This window comes from Anas platyrhynchos, chromosome 24 (genome assembly GCF_047663525.1).
Source record: "Anas platyrhynchos isolate ZD024472 breed Pekin duck chromosome 24, IASCAAS_PekinDuck_T2T, whole genome shotgun sequence".
Taxonomy (NCBI): Eukaryota; Metazoa; Chordata; class Aves; order Anseriformes; family Anatidae; genus Anas; species Anas platyrhynchos.
The window spans coordinates 402,684-424,769 of NC_092610.1; the positions used below are offsets into that span (position 1 = coordinate 402,684).

The window sequence follows — 22,086 nt, forward strand, 5'->3', positions numbered from 1 at the left end:
GAAGAGAACAGAGCACGACTATTAGAAGACAGAACTGTGCCATCTACAGGTGCTCACAACTACTAAAAGATCTTTAAAGCCAGTAACAAAACAAACTCTATTGCCCGTGCTGTCTTCACATCACTAGCTCTTCTAAAGACCCAACAGGCTTACAGTCAAACCTAGGGTCATCTTGCAGCAACACTCCTTTCTTCTCAAAGTCCAGCCAATGTACCTGGAACAGATATCTTGATGGCACCTCCATATAATGCATAAAGATAAGCAACCTCAGAACATATAAACTCGTTTCCTATACCAGGAAGGTATGCCTGGACTTCCACGTCATTTTGTTTCTGTGTTTTTTTATACCTGGACCTTCCAGTGATTTCTTTTTTTTTTTTTTGTAGCAGAAATAACTATGATTTCATTACAGCGAAATTTACAAAAGCCACACTTTTGACATCAGTTTTCCAAAGTCAACATTGTTCTTTGGATTTATTCTTTATACCTTCTTCTAAAAGGCACAGATAATTAACTACAGTCATCTTCCAATTTACTGCTCATCACACTGTGTAGTCCTGCTGAGACAACTGCATCCAGGAGCTACAGAACTTCATTGTGCCGCAGGTGCTGTAAGGACAGACGTAACTAAGTACATAGGGGCTGAGCTGCCAAAACAGTAATATTCCAAAGACAGTTTTTATAGGCAATTTATCAACAAGCCTTTGTCCTTCCACAACAAAGTTCTATTGCATAATAACAGTAGGCCACTCCAGGGCACCCAGCGATGGCATGCATCTCATGATTGCTCTGACAATGAAGTACATACTGCTGAGTTGGAAGATTTTAGTATTAAAGTAGACTAGAATTAGACATTGGAATCCTCAAATCCTGTTAAAAAAATGAGCTTTTGAATAGAAAAATCGATTCAGTTCTTAAGACCAAATAAGTCAGATTATCTTGACATGTACTTTATGTCAAAAACTTATAGAATCTTGCTTATTTTTATTAGAATATTTCCAAGAATAATTTTCATCAATGAAATTCTCAAGACCTAGCTAATCCTTTCATTGTTACTATTACCTGTTCCCTAGACAGCTTTAAAACACGTTGTAAAATATGCTGGCTGTACTCCTCTGAGGAAGTACCCAGGACAATTATGTTTACTAAACACCGCATAGTCACAAATGGAAGGGCTGAATACCAGGCCTGGGCATTGACTGGTAGAGATCCATCTTAAAAAAAAAAAAAAAAAAGTTTAGGCACTCATGCAAAGGAGTTGCTTTTTCTTCAATTCTCTGCCAGTTCCCAGCCATGCACTGAGCAGGGGCCCCAGTGGGGAGAAGGAAGAAAGACTGAGCAAGTTAAAAAGACTAACAGCAGGATTTTCAAAGATTGGGCAAAAGCTTTTCAGAGAAAGTGTCTTAAATTCAAAAAGCTATTTTATTTTATAAAAAACTCAACTGTCTTTCCACAGATGAGCCATCTAGACATATCAGGACATGGGGATTCATGGCTTACAATACCTCAGGTTTATGCTTAGTTGTGGACATTATATAGAGCCATTTTTCTTCACACATTTACTAGTTTCACTAATGAAGGTTAGAAAGAAGAAAAGTTGGTGGGTTGTTTTTGGTTGGTTGGTTTTTGCCTAAGTTACAAATTGCCTCCATTTTCTTGAGAAAGGAAATAAAACTGGTAGCTAATTAGCAGTATTAGATTGCCTTCAAAGCTGGCACATGACTTCTCAGTGTCTGGGAGCCTAAATTCTAAAAGCACCGACTGAAATGAGAAAAAAGGCAGTCTGGTTACTCAGGCCGTTTTGCTTTATACTGCTCAACACACAATTTTCTATTGAGCACATAACCATGGAAAGGATTGTAGCATTGTGGCTGAGCGTGTTCCTACCTCACAACCTGCTCATGTGAAGGAAGAGCTCTCTCTGCGGTGTACTTCCAACAGCTGTATGTTTTTATGGGTGTTAATATTTAACCACAATGCCCATCCCTCCAGATCACCGTGTATATTTCAGAATTTTCCACTGAAGTGGTTACTGTGTTTACACTGGAACAGACACTTTCTGCAGTTGAATTATGCCAACATAGATTTGCACTTGTTTACTCCCCCCAAAAAACACCTTCAACACATGTAAAATCACCTCCTTTGAAAAACATTGAAAAAGCCACCACCTCATCCCACCTGAGGAAGTACATATATTTTCCCGCCCAGTCTAATTCATACTCTCTCAAGCAGAAACGATTCTTTGATTCAGAATCGAGCCCCATCTTCAAGTTTTACACCAACTTCACCAACACTACGTAAAACAAGGCACAGGCAGGAACGGCACAGGTGGGCACGTCCCATTCCGTTACGCTGTCCCCTACTCCCTCAGGCAGAAAAGCCACCACACGTTTACCATAAAGCCACCACACGTTTACCGTAGAAGAGAACATGGGCATCTATCCGGGTGCAGCACCAAGGCCGTGCGGCCGTCCCCTCGGCGCCTTGCAGCAGCTGCTCACGCCGCCGTCCCCAAGGGGCTCCGTGGAGCCACCTGCAGCAGCTCCTCTCGCTCTCCTTTCCTTCAGCACTTCTGACCTCGAGACCACAGCTGGTGCAATACCACATGGCCAGAGGTCTTATTTATACATCCCATGTCTTCTTTCATGTAATACAATTCCACCACCGAGTTTTATCATTTCCAGTGGAAGATTAAAGAATTGTGACTGGAATAAACCAATCTCAAATTCAGGAAGCATTTTTGCTTGTACTACCAATGCAATCTTAGTCCATCTGAAACCCAAAACAAAACTGCTTTGAAGTCACAGAACTGAACAAAAATAAATCAAATTTTAAGGCATAGCACAGAACTGTGGCTTTCATCGAAGCCCAGTAACAAACCCAAAGCAATTCTTATGAGGACCAAAAAAGGTGAAATGCATTTATGCTGTCCCACCAACTTGTACAGAAACTTTTCCTCTCTCTCAATATAAGCATAACATTCAAAATGAACAAACAACATGATCAATATCATCTACTTTTGTTTAAGCATTACAGATTTTTTAATTACTTTAAATCAGAGAAAAAGGATTACAGCCCCCTACCAAATAGTAGTTTTTTCAAAACCTAATGCATTTTCGAAGCTGCAACCAAACAGCTGAACTGAGCATAGACTTTTACATCTACATTCAAAAGTTTGTCCCACTTCTGCTCCAAAAAGTCCCGAGTTATTCTGAGCACATACTGGAAAAGGAATGCGGTCAGAATGCCAAGAAACTTCTGGCTTCGATGCTCTTGCGCCAAGGAATTCTGCTATGTAACTGTTTGCCCGAGAGGCCCGTTTTTTATCTTCCTGTATGTGATGCACTGAGAGCTGCAGCCCAGATCTGTTACAACCGCCATCACGAGCGGCACAGCGCTGGCAGTGCAGCACACAGTTCTCCTGCACATGGAACTTCTCTGGAGGGAAGACGAGTTTGGTAGCTGCTGAGTCTCTGTCAGAGTCGGTGCAGGCTGATCTTCCCCCTGGAATACGTATCTGTGTCGGCAGTAAAGTACCTTTAAATATTGCAAGAATATTCTGATGTTCCACATGACTAGTCCTGCAGGGGATTATCATATACCAGTCATTTCTCAAGCTCACTGCTAGAAGCTAGAAATTTGGCAGTACCTGGTCTTTTAATTCAGGCCACAATATACCGAGGTATCTTCAGTCTCTAGTGCTCAGTCTCTAATCCTCAGCACCATCAGACTGAATATTAAACGTTGACTTCTCTATATTATGAACATCAGTCTAGATTATTTGTTACTTCAACAAGATTATACTCATTCTATACAGAAAAGCTAAGGACATCCAGTTGACTTGAACGAAGTTGTGTTACCCTCCAAACTGACCGCAACTAAGAAATGCCTGAGACGATGTCAAAATGGACCTCACGTTACTTGTCAGGTGCGGGGCAGAGAAAGGGCTGGGCAGCCCCTGCAGCACACAGCGGGCAGGACTGCATGACAAACCGGGCTGCTTTTAAGAACAGAAGAGTCACAAGGCAGTAAAACAAACCAGTGTGCTCCCTGAGAAGACAATCTGATTTATCATAGCCCACAAACTTAAAACGACTAGCAACTTCTAATGGCAAGTACCTCAGATCACGCCAGCTACCTGAAGAAAATGATCTGCTTATCCCCCTGCCCAGGAGGCTCAGCTCAGCTGATCCAGGCAGTGTAGAAGCCACCTCCTTTCTCTTTCCCCAAAGCAGTGATTTCATTCAAATTAGATTGTCTTTCCCCCAAAAAATTGAGAGTCTAAGTAATCATACATTTTTCTAACAGCTAAATAAGCTAACAGAAGTAAAAAAGAAAATCAATTAAAATTGTGAAATATTTGTGTTTACAAGAGCATAAAAATTAACTTGACTCCCACCACAATGACCTGCATGCATTTACTTTACCAAGGTAGCACTGAGGTTTACTGCAGACAGAAATTGACAAGAAATGAAACACTCAAAAAGACCCACAGCCCTCATTATATAGTATAGGTCTAAAAGACTTGAGAGTAAAACAGAATTCTAGAAATCTTTGGTCCTGAAGGCTTGCAAAATTGTTTCCAACAGCAATCAGTTAAAAGGAGCATATTATGATTTTCCCAAACTGCATCAAATGACTGCAGGAATAAGTAAAGTCAAAGTGATGGGAAACACAGTACAGCTCAGGCTCTGCCTATGGAAATAAAGGCAAGAAAGGGCAGGGCAGTAGACCACCCCCCCCCCTCAGGAATGAAGAACCACCAAAGCAATCTTTCCCAGATTTGATATACCAGGAAGAGGCAGGAAAAAAGTTTTGTTGAAGAAGGAAAAATCCAATTTAGAAACACATCACAGAATACTTCCTGAGGGGAAAAGAAAAGCAAAAAACACAGGTGATGAAGCTAGTCACACCCCCAATAAAGTCCCCACTGATCTGAACAAGAAAATTGAACTTCAGCCTAGAGGATTAAAGTTCAAAAGCAAGTAAACAGACTAGGAAAAAAAAGTAAAATGAACAGCAATCTCTATTTCAGTTCTAACTAATAAAAAAAATCTGCTGGGAAATCTACAAGACAAAATAGCATGATATATACCCATTACCTCAAAACAGCAGATAAAAATCACTCTCGCACAGTAAGCTCATTCAAAAAATGAGCAAATTAATAATCCTACATGGATTAGTGTTTTGAGAGGAAACAGTTTAAAGTAAACCAACAAAGTGATTCAAGTGAAAAACAAGCAGCAGTTCAAAACCCCGGAGATGAAAGAATATAGACAGGAGTGGTTTAATGTTCCATGCAGGAATACGGAAAAGTCTGGCAGTATCAGTCTAAACCCTTGCAGCTCGCGCCTTTATCTTGCCGAGCTGGATAAACAGAATTCCATGCTGTTGACTGGGTAGGGCTCTCAGATAAGACGTAAGGAACCGGGTCTGCGCGAGGACCGCGAGGCTCTGCTGCAACACCCTCAGCAGCCGGACAGGCTTCAGGGTGTCGCAGGTACGCGCTGGTTTCGCCTGCCGAAACACACCTTAAAGGATCACAATGCCTGAAATATTAATGAGGCACCATTATGAGGAGGATATAGATGATGAGGTGGTAGGATGCACAGCTCGGGACAGAAAAAATGCGGTGTCTGTAACACGTGTTGTTAGATGGATTCTCGAGCTTCCAGACTTATTAGCTTGTGGGGGCAGTTGTTTTCATGGGAAAAACAGGTCAGGCAGCAAGTTAGAATCCAGCCCCAAACTCTGCTGCTAACTAAATCTGGTTCTGCCACATTTAATCCGAGGTATGACAAAGGGACAAGACAAAGGGACACCTCTGTCCCCAGCTCCCCCTTCGCCTTGCCCCCGGGCATAGCAGATAGCTCGCATCCAGTCCAGCTCCTGGTGGCAGTGGGTCAGGCTGGGATGTACCGGGACGCTGCCCTGCTGGACTGGCACACTGTGATAGAGGAGGCCCAGATGTCTGACAGCCCAAAGGAGCTCCCTGCCACAATGAGCAAGTCAGACTGATGGTCAGATCTAGGAAAAAAAACACACAGCTGTAAAACCAACTGCAACCTGCAAAGGATTCAGAATACTAGAAGGACTTTCTTGCCATGTTGCAATACAGATCCAGCGTTGGATTGCAGCTGCTGGAAATATATAACTAGTGGCAGCAGCGGGTCATTGCTTGTGATGCACAACAAATCCAAACACTCATTATCATCTTCTTAGCAGCACTGGAAGTGATCAGCTAAACCTTACTCTAACTTCAGCACTGAAAGATTGTTTCTAGGTATACAGCCTGCCGCTATAGGAGTTCTTTCTTTCAAATGCAGCTGTCCTGGGAAGCATAAAACAGAGTGCTGAAAAAAGACCTTAACATGGAAAAGTTGAAGAACAGTACTATAAGGATAGACATACTAGCAGATGAAAACAAAATCTCAGGGTCTATTATTCAACCAACCAGCACCTGCTACAGCAGCACAAACCAAGGGGCAGCCTTGGACAAGTCCTTGCAGCATGGTCCCTTCTCACACCAGACATATCAAAGAGTGCTCAAGCAACGAACACTTCACAAACATTGCAAGAATATCCTCTTGCCTTTTTTTTTACAAAAAAAAAATTGTAATTGTTGTTTATTTATTTACATGATTGAACGTCTCTGACAAGTACGCTGACTCTTACAATTCTTTTATGATGCTCAGAACATCCTAAATAAAACATCCAGCATCATTCTCATTACCTCAAAGGTCAGCAGTTTGACAAGTTATATAGCCATTAGTTCAAATTCACCTCTGTTCATCGTGAGCCTACTGCATTTACAGGCACTACAGCATGCCTTTTTCTACATAATCTTGTTCTCCAAATCCATCGTTAACTAACCTTCATCCTATGTCAACTGCTTTTGAACTCAGAAGGTAACTATTTTTATAAAGAGATGTGTGCTTAACTTGCCTCTGCCTTCAACACCTACAAATACAAAAGTATCTGCTAGGAAAAGAATGTACATCCATTTACAAACAGGCCAGATGATCTCAGAAAGCATCAAATTAAGCTTCCAGTGCCTATATCACAGCCTTATCCCTACATGAACTATATTGATTTGTGCAAGCCCTTGTTTGACCTTTAGAAGGAAACAGAGCTTGGTAGCACTACATCAACTTAGGTTTAAACTCTTAGATCACCAGAAAAGTAATTAATTAGTGCTAAAGAACAATTTAGATAATCATTGTTACCTTAAATAGCTGGAGTACTAAGAAAAGCATAGGGGGGGAAAAAAAAAAAAACACGAATCCAGTGCTCATACCTGGAATTAGCTGTAAATACAAGAAGCCTAAGATGATTAACCTATATTTTCTGTGTGGTGATTGACACCTACCCCAACCTGGGGAAAAAGCAATCTTAGCTACTGCTGCCTCTGGACAAGCCGCATCTTCACCTCATTTGTAATTGATCCAACTTCCACTTCAGCTGATATTCCTGGAAACTCAGAAAGCTTTTAAAAAAATAAATGAATGAATTGGACTCCCAGTAAGTACTTGAGATCTATTAAACCAGGGAAAGGAATGTTTATCAGCCCATTCAAGCAGCCTCTTAAGTCATCACCTTTCCCATTAGCTGCTGCTGTGTCAGACATTTGGCTGTAGCAGCAACTGACCATTTTAGGATGATGCTGTATTTAACCTTGTGATGCTGTTCCTATCAAAATACTTAGGAGATTTCTCTTGTACAGTTTCACGCAGCTCTTGCTTATTTTCAGCATAAAACTTTTGGGAAAGGCTATGGGATTTTCATGATGTATTAAAATAACTTCATAATTCAGTAGAAATTAATTAAGCCCTTCTAGTTCTTTGGAGAAAAGACATTATCCCACATTCATCCTTTGGGAGAATTGGATGGAGAGTCAGATCAAAACCTGCATTAAATACTAACCACCATTTTCTTCAGTGGAGCAATTGGCTTAATGCTACAAATATAATGGTACGAACTTGGTATTACTGTGGATAGCCAGACGCACGGCTTTCTCCTAGCCTGATGTAAGGAAAATTGAAGTTATTAATAGCAGAAGCCTCACAGCTCATTTCTTCTACCCTTTTTATTCCAATGACAATACCTTTAACAAAGTGATTCAGTTGTAACAGACCTAAATAAAATAAATATGGCCAAACACACTGAAATCTGCTAAGTGACAGCTTGACACATTCTTGCAATTACACAGTAGGAAAGGCAAGTATGCTGTTAACCATTCAGCACAACATGTTTCTTTCCTCTCCCAGCTTATTAATTTGTTAATGAAGCGTGTGCTTCAGCTACACCCCAAGAGGCCCATTTCCAAGATCTCCCACCAAACACCGAAGCATCTATAAAAATCAGAGGAAGGAACAGCAAACCTGCATCACTGGGGTTCAGAAGACTGAGCACAATCTTAAATTTTAAGAATTCTTCAAATAAACCTTCGAACACACATCACTTCTGTGGGGCAAAACAAGGTGCCCCATTTATGGTAGTGTACAGCCGGGTTCTCAGACGGAGGAGGCGCTGCCAGCTGGGCAGGATGCCCCCAGCAGAGCCAGTGCTGGGTGCCCAAAGGAGTCCCACATCGATACACAAGCGCTCACCCAGGAGTTTCAAAATTCTGGAAAAAAATAACACAGCTAAGCACAACTGCCTCCAAATCTGAAATCAACAGCAGTGTCCATGGAAGAATTGCCTGTAAATGGAAAAAATTGCTTGAATTCTCAAAATTCGCTGAAGAAGAGCTGCCATTTTGAACCTGCACCCCCCGCTAACAGCACATTCAGTGCTCTAGCAAGGAAAACAATTCACTTAGACCAAAATTGGCGTTGGAATTTTTATTCTATAGCTACTAGCACACGAAGATTCCGCAGGAGGCTTGCCCTCTGCTGCTTCTTGCTCCAGTGCAAGTGCTGAGCAATTCACTTACTAAGAGGCACCTCTATGAATGTATTCCACACTCCTCGGGAAGCGGTATCCAAGGTCTTCATTCGCAGAGCAGAACTTCCTCCTTCGGGACATGTTGCCTTATCTCATTAAGATCCAGTACAGCATGTCTCATGAGGGCAGCTAAAACATCACTTTAAAAGACTACAGAAATGTACTTATGCTTTCTTTCATTTTATTTTTAGACAAAACCACGTAAAAAACTATTTCCTTTATTTAAAAATAGCAGCTCTCCAAAGTACAGAAAAAGTCTCGCCAAAAGAGTAATTCTTTAACAGAGCCAAAACACTCTGAAGCTGATCCAGTAGCACTGACTGATCTCATCGACTCTTCTCATGAAAATATACAGATGTGACTTCACTCCTGGATTACGCTCCTATATTTAGTTTATACCTAATATGGATATTCATTGCAGAACTCAGTCATTTCCTTTCCTCGTGCAAAGTTCTTTGTCCTTTGTCTAGCCAACAATACAAGGAATAAGTTTGAACTCCTAGAGAACTTGCACACAAAGACATCTGTAATTAATAGCAGTTTACCTTATACTTTTAACTTCAGCATAAACAAACAGCATTCAGAGCCCTGAAAATCAGATTATGCCACAAATGCATGTTTGACCTGAATTGAGAAAAAAAAAAAATCAAAAAAAAAGTTTAAGAAAAGACACTGTTCTCTTTTTTAAAGAAAAAAAAAATATTTCAAGCAAGGAACATAAAGCCCCTGATGTCAAAGCTCTATTTAAACTCATATCAAGGCAAAATAATTGTTTTGGGATGTCTTAACTGTTAAAACGTTCAGAAACTCTTAATACAAAGGAAGAGTAGAACGAGTACCTGACACCTATTTTAGGAGTATTCTGAATCGAAGAATATTCAATAAAATGCAAGAAATAAAATGTTGATTAGGACAAAAAGCAGTTGTTTCTTAAGGGTCATTTACAGAACAACTTTGAATATAAAAATCGATTACATGGATTAACAAGTTCAGATGTAAACTATTTTTCTATAGACGGTCAACTTGCAACCAACCACCGGCTTCATTGAAGTTTTTTATTTTAGACAAACTTCAGGGCCTCACTTCTAGAAGTTCTTGCAGTCCCAAGTGCCTCTATCCTAAAGGAGAAGTCACCTCACCTTCTCCCACAGTCCAGTTAAGGCTTTATGGAATTGCCCTGCTCAGCTGGTTATCAGTTGTGAGGCCTAATCAGCAGAGGACATCTTCAAAAGAAAAATAAAATACCGACAAGTACATTTATTCAGCCTTAAATGTAGCTTCTGGGGAATTCTGCATAGCCCAGCAGGCCCTGCAGCTGCTGCAGGCGCAGTGCCTTGCATTAGTTGCCTCACAGCGAATGCCCCCTCCACAGCCAGCCTGAACGCGCTCGCAGCAGTGAGGAAATAAGAGTGCGCGGCTCTTCTGGTCCCTTCTAACTAAGGTACACTTAAATGCACACTTTGCAACCTCAGCGTACAAAAGTCACTTTCCGCAGCAGACAGATTACTGTTTAGCCAAAAGTCCAACCGATTCCCTGGCTAGGCGCCTAACACCAGACTTTCACGGGATAACACAGCCCTCAAAATCCACAAGTTCAGTGACAAAAGATGGCTGCAGAGCCAGCTGCTTCTCTGCCCACCCTCTTCCCCTTAGAAGACGAGCACGATTACTTCTCAAAGAGCTCTTTCTTCCCTCCCTGGTTCTTTCCATGAGCTTCGGCCAGGACAGCCTGCGCGGGGCCGGGCAGGGACACCGTGAGGAACCACGACCGGCCGCTCACCACGCTGGGGCCCAGACTCCCATTGGCCCCCCCAGCGGTGGAACCAAGCTCACAACCAGCCCTCACACCCACCCGCTACTTCTCAGCCATCGAGGCAACTCCCTCCAGAGGATTCTCATTCTCCTCAAATATTTTTGTATGATCTCTAGTGGCAAGTGTACTCTTCTCTGCTTCTGTGCATTCCTTACTACGCACGTAGATGGCTGGACCAAAACACAGAAGCACAAAGCTCGCACTGCTCAGCCCTCAGCGTGCATTGCCCCCAACTTTCAATAGGACCCAGGTCCCAAAGCTTCTCCAGCAATACCTGGCCTAACCCACAGGCGCCTCTTTCCTTTTGAGCCTCCACTGTGCAGCCTGAGACACTTCCCTTCGGATTTAGGCTCAAAGAACGCCTTTGTGGCACACAGCCCCTGCGAACACCACGGAGCCGGTGACTCAGAAACCCCGCTGCAGATGGCAGGCAGAGGAGCAGGCTGCACAGACGGCGAGCTGAGGCTCAGGGACTCCGCCAGGCCGCTCGCTGCGAGCAGAAGAAAAGCAGTCGAGCAACAAGCATCCTGCTACTGCGAAGCAAGCCTCCAGTTCTCCTGACCACCTGAGCTGCCTAGCTGCTAACCTAGGAGGGCAGATGCCAGTGAATAAAACCCTTATTGCTGTGGAAAGACATTCAGAAGCAATTTCACAATTAAGATAAAGTAATTCCTCTCCGTAACCCCTTTGGAAATTATTGCTAGAAGTTTTTAAGCTTATTTTCCGATGTTTTGGAAAAAAAGTGTGTCTAGACTTGGGGCCATCTCTCTATCTGTGAAGAATATGTTGCAAAGTGCACTGGTTCCTGCATCAGCAACCAGATCAAAAAAGACAAAGAGGTTTCTGGATATAAGAAGTCTCCCAAGAAGAAATTCAAACAATGTAGTTTGTTGGCCAAAGAAAAAGGCCTGATTCGCCACAATTAAGCACAGGTATACCACGATGGTTATGCTTCAGTGTACAACGGGATCCTTCACAATAAATAAGCCACACATGAAATGCTGCTATCCATACCAAATGCATACTGAGAAAGTTCTCAGGTGCTGAGGTTATTACACTAAAACCTCCAAAGGATGATCTTGTACATAAGGAAGAGATTTATCCAATAAGATTACCAAGTGACAAGCCTGCCCCTGACAACACCATCTCTGAGAAGCAATGTTACGTGCCTCTAGTTTTGTTATTTCTCCTCCCTCCCCCCTTTTTTTTTTTTTTTAGTTTTACAGCTGTATTGCAGTTGACAAAAAATGACAATGAGCAAGTTTATGGAATGATGTGTTATAAACCAACATACAGCAGCACGACAGATCAGACCTTACATAAAGACACTCAGGCAAAGAGCAGCCGTAGAACAAAGGCAGACCCACAAACCAGCAGGACAGACAGATCACGCTCCTTCACCCAGCACGGAGCTAGCATCGAGTCTGCTGCTAGTGATGCGGGCACACATCCCTTCCCTCTCAGAAGCTTCCACATCTAACTGAACAAACTGCACCTAGGTCCCAGAAGACAAAGTTCACCTGCCAAATTTCTCTTTAATTCAGCTATAGAGAAATGTAGATAAACTTCTGACGCAATCACTGGGAGTTTTAGAGGAGGATATTTATCAAATATGAATTCACAGCTTTTTCTCTACAGACAGCACAACTCACATCTGATTTTCAAAACAAGTGCCCAGTTTCACAAAGACATCTTATCTGAAAGCTGCTGGATATCCACAGCCTAATTAATTTACATGTATACACACGTCACACAGCTGAATACGACCATATATTCCTTAATGATTACCTATATCTACTATAAACCAATGTCACCTGCCAACAGATATACGACTAGGAATTTCTTGTTTGTTGAGTTTGTTTTTTTTCCTTAACGCTGAACTCACTGATCGTCCATGTCTTCACCTTGCTATTACAAGAAGAATGCAATTGCTGGCTGCCCTCTGGAACACCAAATGCTGAGCTATAGGCAACTTCCATCCCCACCTCCTTTGTACACATCTTACTCTGCACAGGCTCTGTCCTGCGGTTTCTGCAAAAGAGTGGCTCTGTTTGACCAAAGCAGTCAGACATACTTTTTATTTACAGTAAAAATCCACACACGACCAACTAAATTGCAGTTATTAAAGGGCCGATATGAGCTGTATTCAGATCCCAATGCTTGAGTTTCTGTGTGCACGTTCATCACAGTGTAGTCTTCACTTTTCTAAAATGCCACCAGGGTATATAAAAATATTCATTAGACAATGGAAGTGGGCCTCCCTTATTAATAATACACACGAGCATATGAGGAACTGAATGAAATCAGATACATCACTCGTTTCTCCTAACCAGCTCTCAGAAGACTTGAGAAATATTTTCACTTAGTTTAAAAGAGCCTGCAGGCAGCCCACCAGAGCTGTAACAAAAAACCTCCTGAAGTTGCTTGTTTTAAGACCAAGAAACACATTATTCATGTCAGTTCCAGCACCACAATATAAACATTTTCTTACCTGAATATTCTAATTCTGCACAACCTTTATCACAGCTGATGAAAATACAGGTTATAACAGACTGATACACTACACTGTCTTCTTGAATAAGCCAAAGCAATCAGCGTGTGTCTGACAGCCCTACGCAGCTATTTGTATCTGCACACTCCTTGCTGTGCCCACCCTATCCAGTTACTGATCACAGTTAAAAAGGATTCAAACACAACATTTTGGGCATGAAACCAAGCAGTTTCCCCTGCTTCACAGGTTTGTTTCTCAAGCTTTAACCCATACCTCTGTTTCATCTTAGTCTGGCTGCTACAATCCTTTGTACGCAGGTCATACAGTTGCCGCCCTTCAGCCGCAGGCATTTGGCACACATTTCTTTTTTCGTCAGGAAGTCCTGCCACCGCCTCTGTCTGAAGCACTTTGCAGACTGGCAGTGCACTGTTAGACCCGAGCCCCCACGCGTTGCTCAGAACGTTACCACAGTGTGAAGTCCTGTTCTCAGGCTCAGCAGCGTCAGACTTTTTCTGGTCTGCACCCACAGCCAGGTGAGAACTGGGCAGAACAGACAAAACCAGACACTGTGCTTTGCGTTTATAAAAGAAAAAGACTAAATCAAATTCTAGTGCTCTGCTAAAAAGATGCTGTTAGTTCTATTGAAAAAATATAAATATTTTCCTCTCATTCACATGAAGCGATGCTCTGGGCAGTCAGACACCAAACAAGACTTCTGTTAGGAAGGGATCACTATTCCAGTAACACTTAACAGCTTCAGCCCAGTATGGGGCAGGTAGCAACACCAGATGAAACAACTATTTCCAGTGTTCAGGGGGGTAGAGGGTGTTCCTCCTCTGCAGGACTTTCCAGGAAAGTAACCTTTACGTAAAGATCATGAAGACAGACAAAAATAAATCCCTTTTTGTCCTGAACTCTACCGCAAAGACTGCCAGTATAGAGCTTGTAGCAGTCATTCATAACACTGGGAAAAGGCTTCCTTGAGGGAGATAGTACTCACTGATAATCCCAAAATTCCAGAATTTCTAGGTTTGAAGAGACTTCAAGATCATCAAGTCCACCCTCTGACCTAACACCAACAGTCCCCACTAAACCATCCCGAGCACAGCTGTCCTAAATCCATCCCAATAAAGAAATTTTAACTGAGGGTGACAGAAAAGTCCCCTGCTTTTTCCCTTTCGTATTCACTGATGTCATTGCCAGTCCAATACTAATCACAATCATTTTTTTTCTGACAAGTAATTTTACTCTTTCTTTCCTGCTGCTCCTCAAGCACGACACAGCCTCCTTGAACAGATCCACAAGGATTCACCCTGCCCCCAAACCCTTCTGCCATCAGTAGCTGCTCTAATTTGTTTAAAAATAAAGACAAAAACTGGCGAACGAGCTTTAGGTTGGATGAAGGTAAGCTGGCACGTTACACCGAAGCACTGCTCTAAATAATTCAGAGCAGCCTGGAACGCAACTGCTGTCCCGGGGAGCTCTCACCGAGCTCCGGGAGCCGCCGTGCTCGGCCCAGGACCAGGCCTGGACCCCCCCCCGCACCTCCACGCTGCGAACGAGTCTGAAAAGAGCGAAAGGCAACTTTTCTGGAGCACCCCTTCATAAAGTAACGGCGTAGGAACGGCTTCTTGGCAAAGCCCCCGTGCCGTGCAGGAGACGCCCCCCGCCCCCCGCCGCCCTCCGCGCCCGGCAGCCCCCAGGACCCGGGGCTGGCCTCCCACCGCCCCCCCCCCCCCGGGAGCCGCGTCCCGGGGCCCCTCGGCTGTTCCCGAGCCGCGTTTAAACGGGGAAACCGAGCCGCCCCCCCCGCGCCGCCCCGATAAGCGGCCCGCGGGCGAGCAGTCCCGCGACAGGCGGCGACAGGGGCGACACGGCGCGACACGGCGACGCCCAGCGCGCGGCCACGCGGGGCTCGGCCACACTGGGGCTGCCCCGAGCCGCCGCGGCCCCCTGCGGGCCCCGGGCGGGCGTTTTCCGCCCCGGCCCCGCGCCCCCCCCCCCCCAGCCCCAGCCCCTTTTGTGCGCGGCCGCCCCGCCCCACCCCGCCCGGCCCGAGGGGAGCGCCCCGCGCCTCGGCCCCGGGACCCCGCGTGCGGCCCGGGGGCCCCGCGCCCGCTGCTGCGGGGGACGCGGAGCCCGCGGCGGGGGGAGACGGAAAGGGGAGGTGGGGGGGGGGGCGCCCGGCGGCACGAGGGGAGCGGTACCGGGCCCCGTACCTTGACGAAGAGCTCGATGACGGGCTCCTTGTCGCCCTCCTTGAGCCCGTTGACCGGCACGGACAGCGCCATGCTTCGCCCCTCGCCCGCAGCTGCCCCCCCGGGACGGCCGCCGCCCGCTCCGCCGCTCGCCTCGCCCGCCCTGCGCGCGACTGCGGCCCCGCCCCGGCGGCACGGGGACCCGCCGCGGCTGGCGGCACGGGGGCGGGGCCGAGGCGAGGGGCGGGGCCGAGGGGGGCAACGGTTCCCTCCGCGGGCCTCGGGGGTCGGCACTGGGCGGCGCGGGGGGGACCCTGGCGGAGGCCCCGCGGGCGCTGCTGGGCCCGGGGCGGCGCTGCCCGTTCCCGGTCGTTTCACCGAAGCTGCCCGGGGCCGCCCGCGACCCCCCGGGAGCTGCACCCAAGGCAGCCGAGGACCCTGCGGCCGGGACACGGTGGCACGCGGCGCCCAGCCCCGTCCCGCCGCCCTCAGCCCCTCGGAGCCGCGCGTCCCTCAGCCGATCCCTGCTCCCCGCGAGTCCCCGTCCACAGCAGGGAAGCGGCTGCCGGGCTCTCGCCGCGCCGCTAGGGCCGGGCAGCCGACACGGCAAAGCCCTCGTGGCTCCCGCGGCCTCCTCACGGCGCTTGTTGGCCGCCCCCCCCGGGGAGCCCCCTCCCCGCTGGCCTCTGTGGTGCGGAGCCCGGGAGCCGCGCTGATTCACAGGGTGGGACCGGCTGAGCGGGCAGGCGGTGTCACCGCCACCAACCCCGCTGCGAGCAGGACCACGCGTCCCAGCCCCGTCCAGGAACCTCCGCGAGTAACCCACCCTACATGACTTAGGCCGTGCTACGAGGGTAGCTCTGTTGGAACGGGGCTGGGCGAGAGGGGCAGGGGGGCAGGGGGGCAGGGAAGAACACCCCCTGAGCGGGGTGGTCACGGAGCTGTTACCCTCTGCTGCTCGTCCACTGCCTGCTGGGACAGGCCAGGAGCTGCCAGGAGCTGAGCCGTGACCGGGCAGCACGGGGCCGCCACCCCCCTCCACCCTGTGCCTCACCTGCCTTTTGTGCCCAAGGCTTCAAACTCAGAGGGTTTTGTAAAAGGCGAAGTATTTTGTGCCTCCCCTCCCTAAAGCAAAGACCCCCCTACTTTTGAGAAGGTAAGGAGCAGAGTACAAAGAACCAGCTCCCCCGCAGAGCCACTACAAGTAGGTGCAGCGGTCTGTAAGGCACTCTGTGCTGTGTTGTGTTTTATTTTTATTTTACCAGCAGTACAAATGAGTTGCCAGGGCCATTTTTCCTCACTACCACTGAATTTCTTCTTTAACAAAAGAGTTCACGTGGTGTTATCTTGCCGAGCAGCTAATAGCTTATTTCATTTATATCCAGCTGCACCAGCCTTGTCGGCTGCTTAACATCTTTTCAGTTATTTTACTTTTAGATGACATTTTCCTGGTTTCCAGCTGCCTCATACCAAAGCCCTCATCCTTCCCATTCAATCGAAACCTCTTTCTTTAACGATGTTCAGAACAGTTTTGAATGCTGAAAGCTCTCAGTTGTTTCTTAGTTCTGTAATTGCTGGTTATGTTATTCTGGCAGGTTTTTGCAATAATACTTAGAATTAGTTTGCCCAAGCTTTACAAAATAAATAAGCAATCCTCTTAACGACTCATAGAGAAGTGAGTATTACCCACGTTTTACAGCTAGGAGAAGTGAGTCAGAAAAGTGACTTATTCAAAGCTAAATTTGCACCAAGTCAGGGAGTCAGAACACAGCAGTTCAGGCCTCCCACCTATGCTCAGAGCAGCAGGTCACTCCCTCTATATTATTTTATGCTGTATTGAGAAGGCTTATTTCCATTTGTCAGAGCAGCAGTACAGTGTATTATTGTTTCGTTTCTCTAGCACTTTGGCCTTTATGCAGCAATTTTCCATCTCAAACTTTCCAAGTGCTTTTGGAAGTGGAGGCATCAGTTGTTAAACGTATCAAAGCAAGCGCTCTCCTGCCCCAGCCCTCACTGCACAAACTCAGCCAGGGGCATTTGCTGCCGCATTGACCCCGGGGTTCAAAAGTGGCTCTTTATCCCTGAGTGGGATTTTTCAGGCACTGGAGGCACTCAGCATGCAGATCGTGTTGCAACTCCGCAGGACCACATGCCAAGTCTTCATCCTGTTTTTTAAACACAATGAATCTGCTTAGGGAAGAAAGGGTGCTGAGGAAAGGTTGGAAGACAGAAATGCCTCATAGCCCTGTGCTGGACCATCCAGTGTTGGCTGCAGCTGAAAACAAGAGCCCAGCCAGACTGAAGGATTTGTTGTATCAATATAAAGCCGTGGTGGATGAAACTGTGAGAAGAACCTGCCCACAGACACCTATTAAAAGAAAAGCAGAAATGACTCCGCCTGGTTTAAAAATACCAGTATTCTCATTCCAGTGCTAATTTGGGCCTGTCTGCAGGCTGGGATGCTGCAAAGCCCTTCCCCGGAGACTTGACAACACGGAGGAGCAGAAGCACGGGCCCAGGGATTGCGCGTCCCAGAGGCTGTGCTGCGGTGGTGCCCCTTCGCAGAGTAACCCCGTAAGCTCCAGTTGCCCTCTGCCTCCTGTCCGAGCACAAAGTGGCATTTTTGGCTCCGTCCATCACCTGCTGTCTAGGATGGACTGTTTTTTCTTGCTGATATTGCTCATTTTTATTTTATTACCCCTGTGTTGAGCAGTGTTTGTTTATGGAGCTCATTGGAGGGTGTTAGCCCGCCAGACTTACAGGGATTGCGGGGGAGATGGAGCTTCTGTTTGTGTCAGACTGTTTGCAGTTTGCTGTAGCTCACAACCAGCTGTCCCTAGATAGCTCATTCTCATCCGGGGCGAATGCCAAATTTTAGCATTAACTGCACGCTCACAGAGCTGGTCCCACAAGGCTCTGAAGCGAGCAGCTGAGGACATGCAGCACCGTGCCCAGAGTCAGCATCCAGCACTGGTGAAGAACGTAGTGGAAAAGAGCTCACTGCTGTGGGCTGGCACCAGAGGCAGGCAGAACTGCAGAGGGACGTGTCCCATATCATTATGTGGGGAGCTGACTTCATCCCACGATTTCTGGGTCACTCCTCTTTTGCACAGTCTGAGTTAACACTGCTCCAAGCACAAACACTGGAGGATAAATGCCTCTAGGAAGTGTTAATCGGGAACTTTTAGTGGAAGTAATTGCAGCTTAGAGACATTTAACAATCGATGTACTTTCCATGCAATAGCATTCTTTTTTTCTGGTTACTGGCATATGGTCCTTACCCCAGGGAGCTGGACAGTAATTAATGCATTTTGTGGTTAAATGTTCGGACTCAGCATCTCACGGCACCCAAGGAGAACAGAGGTAGACAAAGCGTGCATTGTCTGCAGGTTTCTCCAGCTTGTGTGAGTCCCCTAAACTGAGGCACGCTGGGGTCAGTTTTACAGGAACGCTGGCAGAGTTTTCACCTCGCTTCCTTTAGAGTCACTGAAACATTGGGAAAGTTATCCTGCTGGCAGCTGGCTGCCCTTGGAGCTGAAGTCCAAGGGGTGGAAAAGGAAAGTTGGCTCTGAGGACCACACATACAGCACCAGTGGGAGGCTGGTGCCGTGCCTCGTCACCTTTCCATGTATTTCTTACTGCCCTGCTCTTAAGATTCAGATATTGGCCCATGCTGCAAAGGGTTTTCCTGTCCTGTTAGCATCAGGAAGCAAATTTAAAGATTTCAGCTTCATCTGCTGCAGAGAGGGACCTGGAAAGGACCGAAGGTGAGAGCTGGATCCTCAGCTGACTATTTTCTTTTAAGGTCTTTGTCATTCCAGCTCTTTGAATTGCCTAATGTAGTTTGGTTAAAGAAAACAACACTAAGCAGCCTGCTTCTCTCAAAATACCAAGTTTGTCTGTCTTTGGTTGGTTAAATGGTTAAATCAACCTCACTATACTGAAGTGCGGCAATCAAATGCCACCACCTGTGTTTCCTCCTGGATTTCCATCTCAGTGCAAAGTGAAAAGCCTGAAAGTTGCCAGTAGCTGGGGATTCCCCTAATGAACTCTTTATGTAATATCCAAGCGGCTCCCAGCTGGGTTTCAACACCATGGACTGGCTTCTGTCATGAAGCTTAAATGGAAGAAATGCTCTTTGATGTGGCTTTTTAATGGTCTGCAAGTCCTGTAAAAGACCCCGGGGGAAGATCTTGTGCTGAAAAGCAGTGCACAGCACAGACAGCCTCTGGTGCGCCATGTGCTCCGTTGTGTGTGAGCTGAGGGTGGAAGCACCAGTCCCTTCATCAGCCTGCAAACAGCATCTGCAGAGCATCAGCCCAATTAAAGTCATGACACCAAGATGGTCTATTTTCTCTCTGGTTACAGGTTAACATCAGAAAGAAAAATAAAAGAAGGGAAAGGAAAAAAAAAAAAAAAAAAAGGAAACCCCAAAACAAACACCAAAAGCTCTTTATCCTCATGCTTGTTGGATACAAAAACCACGCAACCACTGTAGACACCTGATCATCCATCTCAATTTCTTGAAAGACTGTCACTCTTAAAAATACAAGCCATTGTGTTTTTTCATCAGTAAACATACTGCTGATGTCCTCTGCTGCAGCCCAGCCCGCAGCCACTGCTCAGAGCATTTCCACGCTCACGGCAGGACGGCAGCCGCTGCCTGGGCAGGGCAAAGCTGCGCACCACAAAAGAGGCATCCGAACGCCCCCAAGCTTTCCAGGTGGTTCTCTGGGCAAAGCCCATATCCAAGATTGGATATTGCAATCATCATAAGACACAAAAGCAAACGCCCATCACAGAGCCAACCAGCTCTGGACTAATGGCGTAAGTGCAGAGTTGACTCAAGCAGTGACGTGGTGAATGTGGTGTGTATTTCCTCCTGAGTCACAGTGGAATGAGTAAGACTTTTTTTCAAAGGACTTGAAAAAAATAAAAGGAAATGTGATTGGACAAGAAGCCAAGGTCTCACAATCTTATGAGGACTTGGAAATAATCTTATTGATAAAATTATTTGTATTCCAGCAACACCTATAGTGCTAGCAGCTTTCTAAACACAGTAACAGAAACTCCTCCACCTTCTTCAAACCTTGCAGGCACAGCAATGCCGAGAAAGTGACTTGCCCAAAGCCCTGATATGCCCACAGGAGGATGGAGACCTGAACTTGAACCTCCTGAGTCACAGCTTAAAAACTCACAGGAGCAGCTGCGGTCCTTGTCACAGCAAAACCTCTTTCACCCAGGAGATGGGGAGAACGACAATCCTACAGGTAGAACCAGAGCAGAGATTTCCCAAATATGCCCATTACAAGAGCCGGTTATTTGCAGCATGCACTCTACTTGCTCAGGCTGAATTTCTGGTATTTCTGAACACTGGGTATTTGATTTTGCAATTCTAATAATCACCTCTTTAACCCAGTGGTTTTTCTGTGCAATGATCACTACAGGACACTCTTGTAGTGATAGAAATAAGGCTCCTACTACGCTACAATAACAGACATGTAGAGCCTGAAGATTAGATGCAAAACTGGGGCAGCTGCACAAGGGGCCAACCCCTCCCTCCGTCCATCTCACAGGACCAGCCCAGCACCGGGGGGCTGCGCACACAAGAGCTGCTGGAGACCCCCCGGGCCCTGCACGGCACCCCTCTGAGCACCAACGCTGGCCACGCTTTCCCCTTTTAAATCCTCTGCATCCGTCCCATCCGCGGTGGCAGCACCACCAGGCGACCTGCAGCACGTCCCAGCCCCTCGCAGCCACGAGGTGAGCAGTAGAACCACACTGGAGCCACGCGTGGCAGCGTGCAAACATCGCTACGAGGTGGTTCAAACATGGTCTGCTTTCCTACAGCCTTCCCAGTCAGACGCACGAGAGGTTTCTGTGATTCAGTTTTCTCTTACTGATCTAACGTTCTGGGTATGCAAGTGAGCAATTAGCAGGGCTACATCTGTGATGTCATTTAAATTCAAATGACACCCTCATTAAAACGCAGGTGTGCATTTTGAGACAATAAGCCCCAATCCCCTGTTGTCAGCTGGCAGAAGTCCAACCCTCTGCACACCCCTTGTCCTGCGCTGCCTGCAGGGCACTCGCCGCAGGGGTGGGCAGATTTAGGGCTCCCTGGGCATTTTGGCAGAAACCCTGTTTTGGAAGGGAGGGTCCCTGCTGCATTCGCGCAATGCCACGCCATCTGCCTTGGCATTATCCTGTTAATCCAGTGATAACTTCAGAAGACTTCTTGCTTTGCATCAGTGGACGCAACCTGAGGGGAAAAAATCCACGCACGCAGCTGCTCAGGCTCCAGCGCAAACCCGAGCAAGGTTTGGTTACACCCAGATCCCCCATTTCCACGTAACTCCCCCCTACAGGAACTGGTTAGCCTGGGACTCCCCATCCCTCCAGGGGGTTATTTCACAAGCAAGCCCACCCCCAGGGCAGGGCAGGGCAGGGCACCCATCCTCAGTCCCATGCCCGAGGTCCAACACAGGGAACATCACGGCGGGGGCCGCTGCTGTGGGGGAACTGTGCTCCTTGCGTTTTGTATCCTCGATGTCTCCATCCGAGGGTGGTGCCAGGGTCGCTGCTAGGTGCTGTCAGGATGTGGGGGCAGCGCAGAGCCCAGCAGCCACACAGGAGGA

At 46.8% G+C, this 22,086-nt stretch overlaps 1 protein-coding gene and 1 long non-coding RNA gene across 2 annotated transcripts in view; both read right to left on the reverse strand.

Moving 5' to 3' along the window:
- CLIC4 (chloride intracellular channel 4) overlaps nucleotides 1-15,634 on the reverse strand; it is a 29,410-nt gene extending 13,776 nt beyond the window's left edge. Inside the window, exon 1 of the mRNA XM_038167203.2 lies at nucleotides 15,470-15,634. Within this exon, the coding sequence (XP_038023131.1) occupies nucleotides 15,470-15,541 (72 nt within the window). The 5' untranslated portion in view covers nucleotides 15,542-15,634. The remainder of the gene's footprint in view (nucleotides 1-15,469) is intronic.
- On the reverse strand, nucleotides 9-13,517 carry LOC139999394 (uncharacterized). Its single transcript, XR_011804833.1, has 2 exons — nucleotides 8,936-13,517; nucleotides 9-8,626 (listed from the first exon to the last, which is right to left on the reverse strand). It is a non-coding gene; the product is annotated as an uncharacterized lncRNA (long non-coding RNA).
- Nucleotides 15,635-22,086: the final 6,452 nt, after the last annotated feature.